The sequence below is a fragment of the Haemorhous mexicanus genome, chromosome 25, assembly GCF_027477595.1.
Source record: "Haemorhous mexicanus isolate bHaeMex1 chromosome 25, bHaeMex1.pri, whole genome shotgun sequence".
Taxonomy (NCBI): domain Eukaryota; kingdom Metazoa; phylum Chordata; class Aves; order Passeriformes; family Fringillidae; genus Haemorhous; species Haemorhous mexicanus.
In genome coordinates, this window is record NC_082365.1 from 1,627,913 (window position 1) to 1,646,072 (window position 18,160).

At 50.3% G+C, this 18,160-nt stretch overlaps 1 protein-coding gene and 1 long non-coding RNA gene across 6 annotated transcripts in view; one reads left to right on the plus strand and one right to left on the minus strand.

The window, feature by feature from the left end:
• The window catches only part of ANKS1A (ankyrin repeat and sterile alpha motif domain containing 1A), a 72,817-nt gene that overhangs the window by 26,068 nt on the left and 28,589 nt on the right, over positions 1-18,160 (minus strand). For all 5 annotated transcript variants that reach the window (XM_059867679.1, XM_059867678.1, XM_059867677.1 and 2 more), the window contains 2 exons: positions 15,446-15,563; positions 9,212-9,777 (listed from right to left, as the gene is read on the minus strand). In XM_059867679.1, coding sequence (XP_059723662.1) covers positions 9,212-9,777; positions 15,446-15,563 — 684 coding nt within the window. The remainder of the gene's footprint in view (positions 1-9,211; positions 9,778-15,445; positions 15,564-18,160) is intronic.
• LOC132338314 (uncharacterized) lies at positions 9,776-18,022 on the plus strand. Its single transcript, XR_009489428.1, has 2 exons — positions 9,776-10,869; positions 17,714-18,022. It is a non-coding gene; the product is annotated as an uncharacterized LOC132338314 (long non-coding RNA).

The following is an 18,160-nucleotide window of genomic DNA, read 5'->3' on the forward strand; positions in this document are numbered from 1 at the left end:
CAATACTCAGCACTGAACTCTACTTTTGCCCAAAGAGAAACACACTTGAGAGGATTAGGGCTGGTTGCCTACCCCAGTTTTCAGTCTATAACTGAGCAGAAAATAAAATAAAAAAAAAGAAAAAAATGCCTCCAGTAAGATTCCCAAAAGGAAATCTCCCAAGCAAAGACCCCTGTGAGGCATTTCTGAGTGGCTGCTGCTGAATGCAAAGTGACTGGCCACAGAGTGGGGGAATAAACCTCAACTCTTACTCAACTTTTTTTCTCCTGGTCATTTAAGGACATACTTGGGGAAGGAGTCCAAGTTGCCCTGGATTTCACCCCTGGCTGCCTCTGCCCTGCCTGACTCTCAGTGTGATGCTGTGTTTGGTGCAGCTGCACAACTCCCCACTGCTGTCAGGAGCTCCTGGGGATGCTGCAAGAGGCTGGATCTAACTGCCATGCACCCTCAGAGGCAGCTTGGAGCTGAGCTCCACCAGAGAAAGGTGTTGGTGAAACAAAAAAAGCTCTTACAAGGCTCCTGCCAAGGCAGATCTCCAGGAAGCCTCTCCTGCAGGGAGCAGCAGGCACTGCACTTGACAGGGTTAAATCTCACCAGGGACCAGGCAGCCCTGTGAGCTGTAAGAGCTTTTAAGGATGTAGGTCCTCTGCCCCTGGAAAACCATGAGGATGAGCACCTCTGTTGGGCTTGATATACAATTAACACCCATTTACTGGGAAATCTGAAAATCAGTCTGGGAAAATAATCAGAAGCTCCAGAAGTTTAAGGACATTAAACTTTGCAGATTGGTGCCCATCAGTTCCAGGACAAGGTCCATCTCTGAGCTGGAGCTGCTCTTCTACCTTGTCTGGGAATCTCTAGCTGGATTCAAGTTGCAAATTAACTCTGAGGCCAAGTTCCTTTGTTTCCATCGTGCTGCTCTCTCCTAATCAGAGAGATTTGATGCTGTCCAGGCTCAGCCCCCAGCACTGCCAGCTCTGCAGTCCCAACCCTGCCTTGAGGACTTGCAGGTGCCTCTGAAGCACTGAAACACCCACGACCTTTTCCTCAAAAGCAGGGAATTGCCTTGTGCTATATAAAACTGAATGGAAATTAAACAATGCCGTGGCAGAGGGTTACCTTTCCCAGCCCTCCTCTGCCAAGTGCTGGTCACAGTTAGGCACAGTCCCAGCTATTACCATTACAGCAGAGGGAAATCCTGCCCTGCCCTCGGCTCTCCACCAGAAGCAAACACCTCAAACAGACTCACACACCACTTCAAACATGGGTTGATGGCTGACCAGCTTGATTTAACTGTTAGGAGGCTGCAAAGAGAAGTATGAGGGGAAGGACAAACCTAGAGAGGGAACCACTGCTTTAGAGCATCCCCATCCTCAGCTGCACTCCAGCATGGACACGGGGCTGAAGAGAAGATACCTTGAAAATAGCCTAGACTACAGTTTTTTAGGCTGTCCTTTCCCACTGGTTAATTATTAAAATACAAAAATACCATGTTTAAATATAGCCCTGCAGCTCAGACTTAGTTGTAGCCTGAACACACAGTTCTGATTTGTTTTGGCTTAACCTGTATTTTTCCACTGAAGCACCAAGTGCCCAACTCTGGTTGTGCTGTGGGGTTGGTTTGGGGTGGGGATTTTATGGTTTATTTGTTTTACAGCCACAGAAATAAAACCATAAAATGCTTCCTCCTTCTAAATTAATACAACCATATCTGTAATCCCTAATGCAGAGGGGCAGCTGGCTCCACGTGGGACAGTGAGGGTGAGCCAGGGAGCCCTCAAACCCCACCAGGGAAAGAGAAACTCCTGCCCAGCTGAAGTACTCTGGGAAAAGGAAAGGCTGCAAGGAGAGGAGAGTGTCCCTCATTAACCCCATAGCAGGAATGTGCCTGGAAGGAGCTGTGGAGCAGTTACCAGGATTGAAGCTCTTGGATTTAGTTTCAGATTTGCCTACATTTGGTGAAAGATACAAATGCCCCAAAAAAAGGAGCTGGGTGTGGCTGGGAGTCCAGCTGGGGCTGGGGCGAGTTCTTCCAGGCAGGCAGGGACCATAGCAACTGGCCAGTGACTCCAAAACAGAGCTTGACTCAAAACAAACCATCCTGAGCAGAGTTCTGCTAACAGAGGAAGAGGCATTTGTTTGCAGAAGGCCAGCAAGGCCAAGCCAGCCTCGTGGCATGCTGAGGTCTGTCCTGCTGCAGGACAGGAGGCATTTCCACACCACAGTCCTGCACAGTAGTTCCCCACCTCACAGTGCTCATGGCAGCAGCAGCCAATGGCTCCTTACGTGGGCAGGATGTCTCCTCTCCTCTGATCCCAGCCTGCAGGAGCAGCAGGGACACAGAGGTGGACAGGTCCCACACCTGTGCAGAGGGCAGTGACCCTCCTGTCCCCAAGGGCACACAGTGCCCTGCAGAGTCTCTGCTCCACAGCCAGCCCCATTCCACACCCTGCCCTGATGGATGCCAAGCCATGGTGTCCATTCTGATCTCTCCAGCTTTTTTTCCCCAGCCACTGCTGAAGTTTGAAGCCAATGAATCCATTGAGACTGAGGGCCATTAAACCAGCCCCACACAACACAGGCTGTCTGCCCACACCCAGGGTAGGAGCCTCACCTGGACAGCACCAGACTGACCATCACTCTGTCAGGGTGACACTCACCCAGTCTTGGAGGCACCTTGATGCTCCTGGAGCTTTCTGAAAGGGGCTTGATAAAACCTCACCTTACAGTCTCCACCAGTGCAAATGCAGAAGTTTGTTCTCAGTCTCTGCATGCAGCACCAGACACTGCCAAGGACACAGCAAGGTCACCCTGAGAGAACTAAAATCACAGAATCCTCAAACATTTTGGGTTGGAAGGGACCTTAAAGCTCATCCAGCCCCACTCACTGCCATGGGCAGGGACACCTTCCACTATCCCAGGGTGCTCCAAGCCCTGTCCAGCCTGGCCTTGGACACCTCCAGGGATGGGTCAGCCACAGCTGCTCTGGGCATCCTGTGCAAGGGCCTCCCTCCCTTGTGTGGGTTGATGTCTTCTGCTTCCTCTGTGGCCCCTTCCCAAACTGGCAGCTTAAAAATCAGCAGGGATTCCTGAGCACCAGAAGAGGACCTGCAGTGCACCTGCACAGGCCTCAGACTCTGGGCAGCAAAGTTACTCAAATAAAGGTCTGTAATTAAATAAAACCACACAGAACCAAGCACACACTATCTGCCATATGGAGGGCATTAGTGCACTATAATGACACCCTGCAGCAGGAGTATAATTAAGAATATAGCAGGATTCCCATTATAAATCCTTATTACTGAGGGTTCATAACCTACTGTACAAACCTGCCTGGGGCTCAGGCTCAGCACACAAGAGCAGCTCCAGCAGCAGATTTCAGTCTCAAAAGCTACTTACAAAGTTGGGTGGAAAGGTTATCAGTCTTTTAAATTTCTGCAATTCCAGGAAAGCGTCAGGAGTTAAGACTTCATTATTTCCAAGCTTTAACAGCTGGGGGATGGGGCTGATGTGGTTTCAAATTATAATAAAAAAAGAACCCCCAAACAAGCTGCTTCTATAGTTTCAAACCCCCCTGAGCACAACAAACCCCCCAGTGATGATGTGAGCACCCCCCTCACAGCCCAGCAGGTCAGCTCTAAACTCCAGGGGAGAACTGTGGGCACGTGAGGTTGACAGATGATGCTGGGGCAGCACAGAATCACTGACATTTCCATTCTGTACCAATACCACAGCAAACTCTCATCACTGACTGATACTGAACCCCTGAAGGAGGAAGGGAGGCTGCTCAGACTCAGCTGGGATATAACCTGGAGCAGAAGAACAGCAGGATTGCAGCATCCACCAGCATGTCTGAAAGGGATGGAGCAAGAGTGGGATCTGGGATGTACCTGCTGACTCCTTAATACAGGTACAGATCTGCAAAGTTTGGATTTGGGCCATGAATCTCATTTCTAGGTTGGTGACAGCCTATAAACCACTTCTGGTTCAGTTTATGATGCTTCAACTTCTGTTCTCCCATTGCCATCCCATGGAGCACATGGCTCATATTTCACTGCTCAATATATTCCATGTCTCCAAAAGACACCAGCCTGTATGAACTCAGCATAACAAACACCAGAGGCCTGGAAAACATAATGCTCCATTTATTAATTCAAAGCTAAACTGCACCAGGCAGTTGTTCACGGCACATTTGAGCACTCAAACCCAGAACTGCTGTGCTCCATCCTCCCCCAGCAGCCTTCCACAGCATAGAGACTTGCTGAATTTATTTCAAATCATTCTGCAACTGCTCACCAGTGATAAAGGCAAACACATTTTCTGGCTTAATATGGTCTCTGAGAAATTCATTTGGATGGGGACCAGGGCCTGTTGCTTCACGCCACTCTCCAGCCTGTGTTTTTGTACAAATCCCAAAGATACAAATCCAAACATGCACCAGAAGGAACTCATGATATAACCTTGAGTTTCACAACAGTGTGTGATGGATCTGCAGTATCACAGCCCTCCAAATATCAATGGTGTTTTGATAAACAGCAAAATCCAACACTGACATGATAAAGAGAATGGCCAAATGTAGCAGCACATCTGCCCACAGCAGGGAAACAACTGGACAAAGGCTACTCTGAGTCACAATAAAAAAGGCAAAGCCCCCAGAAAGGCTTGAATCAATTCACTGTCTTTCCAAATTCCTGCATCCTAACACAAACCCCAAAGCAACATAAGGCTCTCAAGCAAGGCTGCCTCTGGCCTGTGGGACAGAGCAGTGAAGCTGCTCCAGGCTGGAGAGATTTAAAGACATTTTTTAAAATAAAAGCTTCAGAAGTGCTGGAAGATGCGACGCAGAGCGGAAGAGAACATAATGAAGGACTGGATTTAGTAAGGACACTGCAGCCAGACATTTCTGTTCCTGAAAAACAAAAATGTCCCCAAACTGCCAGTGATCACAAGGCTGTTACATAACCTAAACATCCCTCAGAGCACCCATCACTCGCACAAGAATCAAAAGCTTCTGATTCACAAATACTGAGTTCACACACTTGAGGAACTCCCAGAAACACTCACAGAGGTGGATGGAGCTGCTCTACTGGCAAATGTCACCCCTGTTGTGTCCAACCCTTGGTGCTGGCATAAAGCATGCCTGGTCTTTACATTGGCCTTTCAGCACACTGGTTTTCCTGTAAAACCAGTAAATTGTCTTACACTGGCTTGGATTGGCTTAGTTCCACATTGGCTCACGATTCCAACAGGCTGGGACTTTGCAGCACATTTAAGAATGGGGGAAAAACAAAAGCTTTCACTTCAAAAAGTTCATCAAGCTGGAGGAAATCTCACCACTGGGGGCAAAGAGAAGAGATTGGACCTGAGGGATGATGTAAGAATTCCTGACCTTAGCACAGGAAAACCAGGAGGAAACACTGGGATCTGGAGACAATAGAATAATCAGCCCAATAATTAAGCTGATTAAGACCCTGCTGGCCCTGCTTGTTTAGCAGAATCAAAACCAAAAATACTGACCCCACTACTGCTTCTGCCCTAGACAAAAGTGAATCACAGCTATTTCAGGCAAAGGGGGAACTGGAATGTGAGCTGAGGGCAGGGGACACCCAGGGACAATTGAAGCCACCCTGCCTGGTCCCAGCAGCCAAACCCAGGGCAAGCTGAGATCTGAACACCTGAACCAAGAGAATAAATGAAACATTTTAGGAGGCAGAGCTTTTTTACACCATGCAATTTCACCAGGCACAAAACCAACAGCTCTTCCTGAGTAACAAGGGGAATATTTGCATTTTCTTTCAAGGGTGCTGGCTGGCAGCTCTGAATTTCAACTCCTGGGTGTTTTTAGGCAGTGGCAGGTTTTGCATCAAAAGCTTTCCAGAAAGTTTCACATTTCAATGCAAATGTTGTTAATCCTCCACAGTGAGCCTGTAATTAAGACACTGATTCCACAGGGTACTGCAGCACCCAACAGTCCAGACAAGGTTTAAAGGCACCCACCCACAGCAGCCACAACCTCCATCAAGTTCCTTCCCAGCTCCAAGCCTGAGGTGGAAGGCACCACAGATGTGCCATCTGCTCCTGGCATCCATCCTTAGGGGACATCAACAGCCCCAAAGGGTCAGGAACTGGTGAAACACCACAGCCATGGTTACTGCAGATGCAAAGCATTCCTTTCACAGGAGACACAGAGCACCACTGCAGTTAGTCATCAGAGATGAATGTCCAGTGCCACAATTAGCTACAGAATATTCATTAGTTCTTCAACTTATTCACTTGGGAGAAAAAAAATCAATGGTGGACTGTGCACCTCCTTTTTTCTAAAAAACCTGAAGCGATGAACCTGAAGTGCATGTTTTATTCAGTTCCCTAAATTTTTTTGGAAGGATGTTTAATCTCTTCCTAGGAGGACTTAGGTCAGAACAGAGAACTACAACCTCATTTTGTGAGATGGGTACCAGAACCTGTAAAATTCAAATTCAGCATTGGAACAGATGACTTGACAGCAGGCAGCTGGAAGTGGAGGATGTCAGGGGATTTTAAGGGATGTCAGGAGCCAGGTCTCAGGCTAATTCCCAGCAGCCTTCCTTGTTCTTTGCCCTGATCATTTAACAGATCGTTTTTCTTACCAGCACCTACCAGGCAGAAGAGCAGCCCCAGGCCTTGACTGCAGAATCCCTGCTCAGAGCCTGAAGCATGAATCAGGCAGAAGGGCAGGTCTGGAGCTGCTCTACAGAGCAGGAAGGCAGAGCAGAAGCAGGTTAATCTGCCCTGAAAAGGGGGCTGGCAGTGGGGCTGGGGGCCAGAGCCCCCCTCCCTCAGAGATGCAAATCCAGGTTGTTCTGTACCAAACCCTCTGAGAGCTGCTGCTGCCCCACTCATCCCTGTCTGCTCAATACTCATGAGCCAATGATGAAAATCAAATCCATCACTTCAGCCCACAGACAGGTTTGGAAGGATTCAAATATTTATGCTCACTGAGAGTTGTATCCCCTCACATATCCCCTTGCCCCCACCCTGCTTCCCACCAGAGCAGGACTGAGCATTTTCACTCCTCACCCCCCTGGGCAATACCTGGATGTTGGATGTGAGAGTTTCTCTGCCTTGCTCACACAGAAGTCCCACCTGACAGCAGCTGCAGGGGCACACATGTGCATTCCCACTCCCAGCAGGGAGCAGGGGTCAGGAGCAGATGGGACATGGGCTGAACGGGCTCCTGGACAGCACAGAGCACAAAGCAACACTCTGGGCCAGCTCCTTGGCACAGGGGAGCTGCAACTGGGAACAAGGATGAGCTTTGCCAAGTGAATAATTCCTTCCCCATCCCACCCTTTTGGCAAAGCCAGCACCACCTTCCACTTCCAACAAAGGGCATTGGCAGCGCTCGGCCAGGGCAAGGACGTGACCCTTTGCTCACAAGCAGCAGATTTTCTGCTGTCCCCAGTCAGCCACCACAGCCCAGAGCAGGGTCAGCTCAGGCTCTGCTGCAGATCTCACCTGTCCAGGGACAGCACAGATCCCTCCCCAAGCCCCTGTGCCCTGCACAGACACACCTACTGCTGGCCAGGCCAGCAGGCAGAGCTGCACATGGATCACTTCCCTCCTCAGTCACCTGCATAAAGGCCATTAAAATTAACAGAATAATATAAATCTGCCATTGTTTCCTCTCAGCACAGAGGGAAAGCCAAACCATTGCTAAGAGGGGTGGCTCAACAAGGTTTATATTGCCCTGGTAAATGCAGAGGCTGTGAGTTGCATCCAGTTCTGAGCAGCTGCATTATCCCATCCAGGGAACTAACTTAACACACAACCACACAATTACATTTATGTTTAAATCTCACTGATGCCATTATGACCAGCCAGTCTTTTAAAAAAGTGAGACCTGCCCCACTGCAGACAGATGTGAATTTTTCACATTCTTTCTGTGATTTCCTCACCTAAACATGAGAGGAAGGAAAAGCAGATTCCTCTCCTGGGGCTTGTCCGGTTGCCTCAGGGGAAATGAGGGATTTGTTTACAGGCAAGAGGAAGCTCTGAGGGTTCATCTGAGCAGAGGAAGCAGAGGCAGTGCAGGCAGCCCAGCACTTGACCTCTGCTACCAATGCACTCGTGCCAAAGGCTGCTGCCCTTTCGGTGTCTGCTGCAAACAGCTCAAATAAAAGCACAGGGAACTACCCAGCCCTTCCAAAGAACCTTCTGCTGCAGAGCCTTTCCCTAAGCCATGGTAAAAGTGACCTGGGCAATTAACAGTGAAGCCTCTCCAGCCCAAGCAGCTGCAGAGGAAAATATCTATTTGGCAACCCTGAGACCCGGCAGGGAGTGAGGGGGAGGGAGAGAACGGACTGAGGGATGGATTCTCACGTTGCTTTTAGCATCTCTAAATACCTCCCTCTTCCCCAGATGATAATTTTCTCTCTGAGTTAGGGCTGGAGAGGCAGCTGAGCATCAGCCAGTGCAGGGGCACAACCCTCCCCCGGGCTTCCACGCCCGGCACACGCGGCTCCACACCCCCAGCACCACGCCAGGGCTTTTAGTTCCTTTTCAGAGTACAAAGAGTGGTTCATCCGAGCTTATCTCCTCTGCAGCCCCACTTCTCCCAGCACAGAATCATCCCTGAAGAATGTTTCAGTAATGCTGCGGTGCTGAATTTCAGAGGGACACTTAATCTTGCCCCAGTGGTTCTCCAGGGCCAACTTTCTGAGCATGAAATATTTAACTGTCCGTGGGCGTCCGATATGATAATAAAGTGACTGCTAACCAGCCGCTGAAATGAGCGTGTGAGGAGGAGAGCAGGAGCTATCAAATACACAAACCAGCCTAATTGCTGTCTTCCTAGCAACACAAGACTTCCAAGACATTGGGACAATCAACAGGCAAGAGCTGGAAGGAGGAAATCTGGAGAAAGGTTGGTGAAGGGCATTGTTAACAAGTCTCTCTCATTTTGGGGAGAAACCTATCTGGTTTTGTGAAAACCTATCTGGCTTGCCTAAAGGAAACCAAGCCCCGTATTTGAGCAAAAAACTTTGAAATGGCTTGCAATTCTGCTACTCTTTTGGCATTTAACACCTTGCAGACTCCCAGGTGAGCATGTGCCTTTTAATGCCTTGTGAGAGTTAGCGGAAGCAAAGGAATCCACCCAGGACCCCTGAGGGCAGCATGGCAGAGGGGAGCTCCTGCTGCACAGTCATTCCTGGCACAGCAAGCTCAGCCTTACCTCATCCCACTCCGAAGCAAAGGATGGGGACTTCTCCAGCCGCTTCTTCCCGGTGCTGCAGTTGGAGAGCGATTCGCTCCGGCTCCCCATGGCATCGTCCTCCGTCGGGGAGCAGGTCAGCAGGTCAGAGTCCGACTTGGACAAGCTGCGGCTGAGTTTGAGCTCGGCTTTGGGCTTGCTGCCCGGGTGGGCTCTGCCCACAGCTCTGTCCCCCTCTGGCTCGGCACCGCCGGGGTGCTGCGGCACGTGGGGCGTGACCAGGGCTGCGGGATCCGCCCGGCTGACGTGCTGCACCGTGGCGTACACCACCGTCTGCGTGGGGTCCGGGGAGCTGCTCCGGGCTGGTCCTGACGAGGCTAGCTCAGCATCCTCCAGCTGCATAGCAGCGCGGTGGCTCGTGGCTTCAGTGTCCCCCTTCTCCGAGGAGGAAGCGAGCCTGAAAGGGTCCTCGCTTATTTCACAGATTGGAGAAGAGCCGTGGAGCAACCCTGAAAACTGCTCTGGCACCTGGATGTCCTGGCTCTCGGCAGAGTCCTGGCTGCGGCCGCCGCTGCTCCTCCTGTGGTCTTCAAGGGGATGAAAGCAGAGAGGAAGGGGAAATTAAAAACATGGAAGAAGCAGCAGCAAAATTCCAGCTCTCTCCCTGCTCTCCCTCAGCAAGGGAGGGAGAGATCTAAAGAGAGAACAGTTCCGTATTGTTCCGCGTGCTCAACTTGTACCCAAAGTCATGGCATTTATGAAATTCCAAACACTGGCCCGATTTACGCAATCTGGCAGCTCTCCGTGTTTTTTATTCCTGTTAACACTAACTATCAGGCCTTGCTATATAAGGCCAAGAGAAGTGCTAACTATATCCTGCAGAGAGAGCAAGTGAGGTGGGAGCAGCAGAGACGGAGGCTCCTGGAACATCTGATCCCTTTCCATAAAGGCCAGAGCGTTATTTAGAGCCGCGCGCCCGGCTCTTGGCACGGGCTGCAGGGTGGGAAAACGCCTGGACTGCAATCGACCTGAGAGTTCCAAAATCCGCTCCCAAAAAAACCAACTGCTTCCCTCCCTAGTGGCTTCCGAGTTTAACCTCTCCTCCCTGCTCAGGGGAGAGAAATAAACAGTTTATGCAAGGGAAAAAAAGCTTGAGCAAAAAGTCTCTTTTGCGATGAACTGAGCACGGAGTGGTCAGAGCTGGTGGAGCACTGGCTGCCCCAGAAATGTGACACTGGTTCCCAGCTACTCCTGTCCCAGCAACCTTAATATCAGGTACCAGGGTCCTGCATAAACCATGAAGAATTGACTGATCCCAAGTGCTGAGCCTGCAGAGACACACACACACAAACAAACATGCACTCACCTTTGTCACAGCTGAACGAGCGTTTCAGCTGCAGAAGCAAAATTTGTCAAGCCAACAAGTCTAACTTTGGTTTCCTAGGATTCCTTCTCAGCAGTGCTTGTGTATTTTAACTGCTTCCATTTAGTGCTGAAGAAACTCTTCAGTCTGAGAACTAAAAATTGATGTTGCAAAGGAACAATACAGCGAACCGCTCTGATAATGAGGCTCTGAAGTGCAGGGAGGATGTTTGGATCTGAAGAGGAAATCACTTGCTTTGCAGACAGCAGCTCTGGGAAGCCAAGGCAAAGGAACCCTCCTTTCTGTGAGCAAAACAGTGAGTTCTACTCCAACTAAAAGTAACCTGTTAGCAGCAGCAGAGAGCCCAACCCAGCTCCCAGCTTTCCTTTCTCTTTTCCAGCACCAAGCCTGACCAGGGGATTTTCAAACACCAATACCCACTGGGCTTTGTGGTCTGTCCTCACACCAGAACTGGGCAGGAAAGGGCTGAATTAGTCATTTGCCTTTGTGTGGGGGTCCCAGGTACCCCATGCCTGGTGAGGATGGTGAGTCCCTCTCAGAGGCACAGGAAGGCCAGGAGCAGCCACAGCCCTCACTGGGATCAAGTGATGCAGGATTATCTCATCCTGGATCCTATGAGTTAGAGATTCCAGGACAGTGAAGTAGTTGTTGACTCTCTTGCACAGGCACATAAACCACCAGCTCTGTGACTGGAGCTGCCAAGGGGGAGGCAGGTCCCAGTGCTGGCTGAGGGGGACCAGCAGCAGCACCCCAGATTACAAGGCCACACTAACCCCAGTTACTTTGCATAAAGCCCTGAAGCTCCAGTGCTGGAGAGAAACCTCAGAGGAGAAACCTCAGAGGAGATGAGATGTGCTGCATTCACAGGACAGACTGGTACTAATGCAAAGCCACAGAGAGGTGAGCAAGACAGCAGTGATGGAACAGTCACATAAACCTGTGGGGAAAGAAAAACTTCTGCAGTTTTTCTTCCCAACCTCTTCCCCTCCTTGGAAACCATTTCTTCCATGCCCCAGCTGAACCTTTACTGACATTTCTGCTGCAGGCAGAGAGGCAGCTGGCCAAAGTTTGTGCCACGTGCTGTAACACTTGAATCCAGCCAGAACAAAGTGCTCCAAATCCAGCTCCAGCACCTCACAAAAGGGCTCCTGTTGGACAGGAATCCCAGCCACCCACTCATCTGTGAGCTAAGAGGGACTCTGAAACACAGGGCAGCTGCCAGGGAAGGAAGGGATGGAGCGAGGGCAACAGCACTTGCTCAGAAATTGTGAGAAACATCTTGAAGGAGATATTTCAGAGCCTGCCCTGAAAGCTGCAGACAGAAGAAAAAAATGTAGAAAGTCATCTCGGTCTTTTTGTCACTGAGGTGCACACAGCAGGAACATGCAGGGCTCTCCAGGCCTCTCCTTTTAGGGGATCTAAAAGAATCATCCTCCTCCAGTTACATGTGAGTTACACTCAGAAAGGGTCCCTAGCACAGAGACCTCTGTCCACCTCCCTTCATAGATTTCACTCCCTTCACTGATTTTACCCCCCAGCACAGATCATTTGACAGATCCTGCCTTTTTCAGCCTCAGCCTGATGCAGGTCTCACCCACAGGAGAGGCTGCTCCCAGCCCTTCCTGGGATCAGGAGCCCTTCCTGGGTGCAGACTGTCTGCATCCCAGGCAGAATTCCAATAAGAGCTTCCCTGCCAGCAGCCTGAGGACTCCAGAAACAAAGCATTTCCCTAAACACTCCATGCTAAGCTGTAACCACCCTGCCTCCACTGGATTTCTTTCCCTCTATATCAACAGCAGGATTTGTCTCACAACCCTGGATTAGGAGAATGAAGCTGGTCCTGCAGCTGCTGCCTGCTCAAGCTCCCCAACCTTAAAATTAGTGTGAGCATACAGCAGCCTCTGATTGCACATGGAAAAGGCTGCCCATGTTACATCCTGAGGAGCAGGCAAATCCCCCTCCTGTGAAACAGAGGGCCAGAGGAAGAAGCTGGCCTTGAGGGGTGCAAAAATATCCTTTACCCATTCCACAGCCAGCTACCTCGTGTGGAGCCCAGCTGAGGATGGCACACTCCTGTGTTAACCTCACCAAGCTCAGTCATTCCAGCAGAGTTTATCCACCTGAACTGGTGCTCTTTTGTACTCCCCTCTTCAGAAATGGCAATGAGACACTGGCCTGCTGAGAGAGATCATTAATGTGATTCTGCACAACACCATGAGAGCAGAAACAAAGGCTTGGGCCCAGGATATGGGACAAAAGTCTGTCCTCTGTCCAAGGTAACACCATGTGAGGACACGTAGGCTGTGGGTTTGTATTGTCCTTTATCTCACAGCAAACCAAGAGCTGACCCCAAACCTTTGCCTGCAATAACTAAGTGTCCCCACAGAACCCCCACAGCAATGCCCACCCTGCTATTTCAGCAGCCATATTCTGGCTCTCAGAAAAGAATTTCTTTCAATCTCTCTACAGCCTGTTCTGACTTTATTGCTAGTTCATTCCAGCTCTCTGGTTAGCAGCACAGTCACACTGTGCTGGCTGAACCAGTATAACCACATAGAAAATCTCTAACTGGAGGAAGGACAAAGTGGGGACTTAAAGCTGGACCTCCTATGGAAGCAGCACAGAACAACCTCAACAAGTATCAGTTTGTAGTAACTACCAGAAGGCACCAAGTCAGTCCTACCTTCAGCTGGTCACTGCTGACAATGCCTGGGTGTGACTCCTGAGAAGCCAAACAGGTTAAAACTCAGGTCTTTTCACCCTCTGTTACGTCTCTCTGGAGGCAGGAGCTGAGAAGCCTCCTCCTGGTCACTCCACACACATTCCTCCTCTTTTGCTTTATTTTCACACCCTGTTACAGGGCCTGAGTGCCCTGACTTCAGGCATGTGACTGCACACCAAAGTGGATGGGAGAGCATTTGGCTTAAACCACTTCTGATACTCTGCCCAAAACATGAGGGGAACTTCTCCCAGTGCTCCAGCATGTGACAGCGAGCTGCTCTAACACACACAAAGGCCACCAAAGCCAGTAGATAATGCCACATTCATCTGCTGGCTGGACACAGGACAACTGGCAGCCAGAAGAACAAAGGCAGCTATCACAGATGAAAGGCACCATTAAACCCACATGCCTGAAATTCAGCCTTCCTGCTGCCCTGAAACGCCCTTACAACAGCCACAAGAACCCAAGCCCTCCTCTCCTGACCAAAGGCTGCTCCAGAACTCATCCAGAAGGCCAGACCCTCAGACTGAGAGCCAAGGAGCAGTTCAAAGCCATGCTACAGCCCGTTCTGTGCCTTGGGATTGAGCTGCTGCCTTTGATGCTCCAGGACTCTTCTGACCCAGAGGTGGGAAAATTCTCCAACACCCCAAGTAAGGCTTTGGTCTCTTCCCCAACTCTTGCTTAATTCTGCCACTCCTTAAATTCATCTTGTCCCCCCACCATCAGCCACAGTGCTGACTGCATTTAAAGAATGGGAAAGTCAGGGAAGATGAGGAAAAACTCAACTGCATCCCTGGATTTCTCCCACTGTAACAGTGGGAAGAGCTCAGGCTTGTTACCAACACTTTCCACAGAGTGCAAACCATGAAGTCACAGCTTTCATCTTTCCAACTGTACATCAAAAGATGGGACTCTGCTCTGGATCCATAAAAGGATCCATAAAGATCTCCCTGCAACCTCTCCTGTCTTCAGGAGTCCAGAGGAAGAGATCTGCATCAAGAACAGGCAGCTGCCTTACTCTGAGGTTTTATTTTAAGCAAACACACAATTAGGACATACCTCCACTCTTCCCAATCAAGCCTGGACACAGCAGCCAGGGGAAGGAGTGGAGCAGTTGGAATAACCAGCAATAGCTGCCCACTGATGAAAGCCTGAAAGCCCTCTGTGGCTGTCACCCAAGGACTGTTCCTGGCCTAGACTGAAAGCACCAACCTGAAAAGCTCTCAAAATTTGCCTCTGGCAGTGAGGGGCTTTGGCAAGTGCTGGTGGGAACACAATGACCTCTTGTGCCCCCCTGGAGCAGCCAGGAGAGCAGCAGGACCCTATCATGCTGTAAGGAGGGGAAAAAAGCTGCAGGTCTGACAAAGCAGTCAATGAGGCATCACCTCAAGTCCCTGTTAGCCCTGTCCATCCTCAGAGGGAGAGGGGTCCCAGTGTGAGAACCCAAGCTAAATCCACCCAAATTCCTGCTCAGGACTTCTGAATAAAGCGGAAATCTCTTCCCTCTAAACAAATCTTTTGTTGTTATTGTTGAAGGAAAGCCAAAAAGCCAACAACAGCCAAACACAAGAGACAAGGTGTTCCCAGATGCTTTGTAAAGCTCAGAGGTCCTTCAGGGTGAGGAGAAACTGCCTCAATATCAACCTGTGTACCCCGTGGTCTCAGACAGTTCTAGTTCTTGCTCTACACATTTTTGTTTTCCTCCTGTTAGTTTCCATCTCGAATTAGCTCTAGCACAGAGCAGGATGTTGATTTTACAGCAGGATAGCAGAAACCTGCAGCGCCAGCTGGATGGAGAACACGGCTCACTGGAACACTCGTGTTGCTCATCTTCCCTGGCAGAGGCACAGCCTCCAGCCTCTCATCCTCTGCCTTTGCTTGGCCAGGCATGAGATTTGGGCACGTCTGAGGTCACAGAGCAGATCCTTGCAATCTCTGAACTGTCCTGCAGCAGAGCTGCCCTTCCTCCGTGTACACCCTGTACAGGAACGCTCAGAGCTCCCCTTCACAGAGAGATTACCAGGAAACACAACAATCACCCTCCAGCCCCCACCCAGCAGAGACTTTCATTGTTCCACTTGCCCTCTGCCCTCACGTCTTCCTGAAGCACATGCAAGCAAACAGCTCTGCTTTTTGGATGGTCACTCACCTTTTGTTTTCCTGTCCACTGCAACCGGCTTTTTAGTTTCTGCTGTAAGCAACAGCTCGTAGGGGTGTTCCTCTTCCTCAGCTCCACTTCCCCTGCTCTTCCCCCGGGCAGCAGAGGCCTAATGAAGAACAGCACAATGTGGTGCTCTGCAAAGCAATGCTTTGTTCCAGCATAAACCCCAAAGCCTCTATGCCAGGGGTTAAGCAAAGAATTGGCAGAGGCAACACCTTCACTGTGGAGTGTGACCCAAAATGTAATACTCCCTTTTGGGTTTTGTTAACCCCCTCAAAAAAACCCCACCCAAACCCCTCTAATTTTTAGTATTTCAGGCTGCTGACAGCTTTCCAGCACTGACCAACTGAGCAAGGGCTGCAGACAGCCTGGAGGGAGAAAAGAGCTGAGACCTTTATTCCTGTTCATCCCATCGCAGACTCGCTGTTGCTATTGGAATTTGCATAGTCATTCACTTTTTAGCTGCTGGCCCTATTAGGACAGGGCTGAAAAGAACAAAAGCCCAAATCCCTGCCACCCTCTCAGGCATCTCAGATCTGCATTTCTGACCCCAGGATGTATGGCATATTCAGAGCTAAAAGAGTCCTCAGGCAGCACTGTATGAACTCAGTTTAACTTCAGGATGTGCAGCAGTGACTGTGCTCATTTAAATCCCCCAAAGCCACTACTTAGAGCTGGTTTGTAACCCTGGCAGACTCTCCCTGAGCTGTTCTGGAAAGCCACCAGCCATGTGCAGGGATGAGGTTTTGGTGCAGGATCCAGACAAGTCGTGCTGCACTCGCACGTGTTGGTCTGCACCAATGCCAAGGATGATGGGCACTGGATGCCCTCGTGTGCCATCCCTGTGCTGAAGGGGCTAAACTGGCCACCAGGGCACCCTGCCAGCACAGTCAGCTGCCTTTCAGCACCATCTCCTGGCCAGACCCCGGTAGATCGATGCAACCCTGTCCCAGGAGCTCAACATGACCCAGGAATGCACCCTCAGAGGCTCCAAGAAAGCTGGGGAGGGGCATGGAGTGAGAGAAAATTGTGAATGCCCTGGAAGTGTTCAAGGCCAGGCTGGATGGGGCTTGGAGCAACCTGGTCGGGTGGAAGGTGTCCCAGCCCATGACAAGGGCTTGGGACTGGATGATCTTTAAGGTCCCTTCCAGCCCCAACCACTCTGTGACCCCACGTGTGACTATCCCCAGCCACAGTGGGACAAACTCAAGACAGAAAGCAAACAATCCCTACCTGCTGCCAGGACAGGGAACAGCAGGTCTGAACAAAACATGCCTCCAGGGAGGGCTCCTACTGCTCAGACCCCTGGACCTGCCACTGCCTCACCAGCAGAGCCCACCCCCCGTTTCTCCCCAGAGTGAAAGCACCAGAGCTGCTCCAAGGGCAAACTGGTGCCTGCCTGACTGCAACCCAGCCAGGAGCTCTGGAAGCTTAAAGGAGCCTTGGAGAGGCACCCAAGAGTCAGCAGCACAGAGGATTCTGACATCCATGTGCTGCTCTGCACAAACCCACCCGGCTTTTAATGTGACTTTCCCAATGGGAGGAAATGGGCCATGTCTGGCATGGAAAATATTTGTTTATTCTACCTGCCTTGAGCAGGAGCTGTCAGGCAGACCTGCTCCTTTCCAGGTGAAGGAGCTCATAATGAGCAAATTAGGGAAAAATTCTGACCAGATGGTGGCACAAAACCGTCAGACCAGAACAGCAGGTAAGAGGTTCTTGACAGTGATCTTGTAAAAATCCTACCCAGCAGCAGCCTGTTAGCACAGCAGCAGCCTGGACCTTCAGCCAGGCTCTGTGCTCTCCTGACATTCCTGTGGATGATGATTCCTGTGCTGTCCTCTTTCAATGCACCAAAGGCAGAAGCTCTCCAGCAGCACATAGTTCCCAGCTTCTACTCTGTGAACTTTCACAGGCCTGGTGACACTTGATTTTTCTCCACCTCTCATCCTTCCAAGCTCTAAACAGTGTTCTAGGTTCAAATTCACTCAAAACAAAGACCATTGCTGGAGAACCCTGCTTGCTCTGTAGGCTTTGTGACCAGGAGCAGCACCACCAGGTAAAGCTTTCTTCCAATTCAGCTTTTAGTTCTTCAGCCGTGTTGTTTGCATGTATAAATGTTCTTGCTAGCAAAGCCCAAAAATAAGATGCTGTGAATAATGGGGATGCTCTTTAAGGTGTACTTAATCCACAGCAGAGGACTTTGAAAGACTTTTTAAAGGATAACTCATCTCTTCCTCTCTTCTCCCTCCCCAGAGCTGCAGACCAAACTCCTGGAGCCAACGTGGCGCCTTGTCCTTGATCTGCACTTCCCTTCCGGAGACAAGCAGTAAACAACTGGAACTGAAGTTTAATTTGACAGTGCAGACTCTTACTCAGCTCCAAACCCAGAAGGTTTCTGCAGATAGTGAAAGGCACCACTCAAGCACCTCCAAACAATCAGCTCCTTTGCCTGTTTGTACCAATGCTCTTCCGTGATGAAAGTGAAGTTTCTTGTTTACGCTCATCTGCTTTGACTGATAGCCCCAGTTTGGCAAGGAATAAAAAGACTACTTTGGAAAACTAGAGCTTGGCCCAACCCCAGAATACTCAATGACTAAGTGTCCTGGCTCCAATGGGAGAGCAGGGCTAGAGGGTGGCAGATTGGGATGCTGCAGGAGAATGTTAGCAGCATTCCTGGAGCATGTGCACACCTGCCTGGCC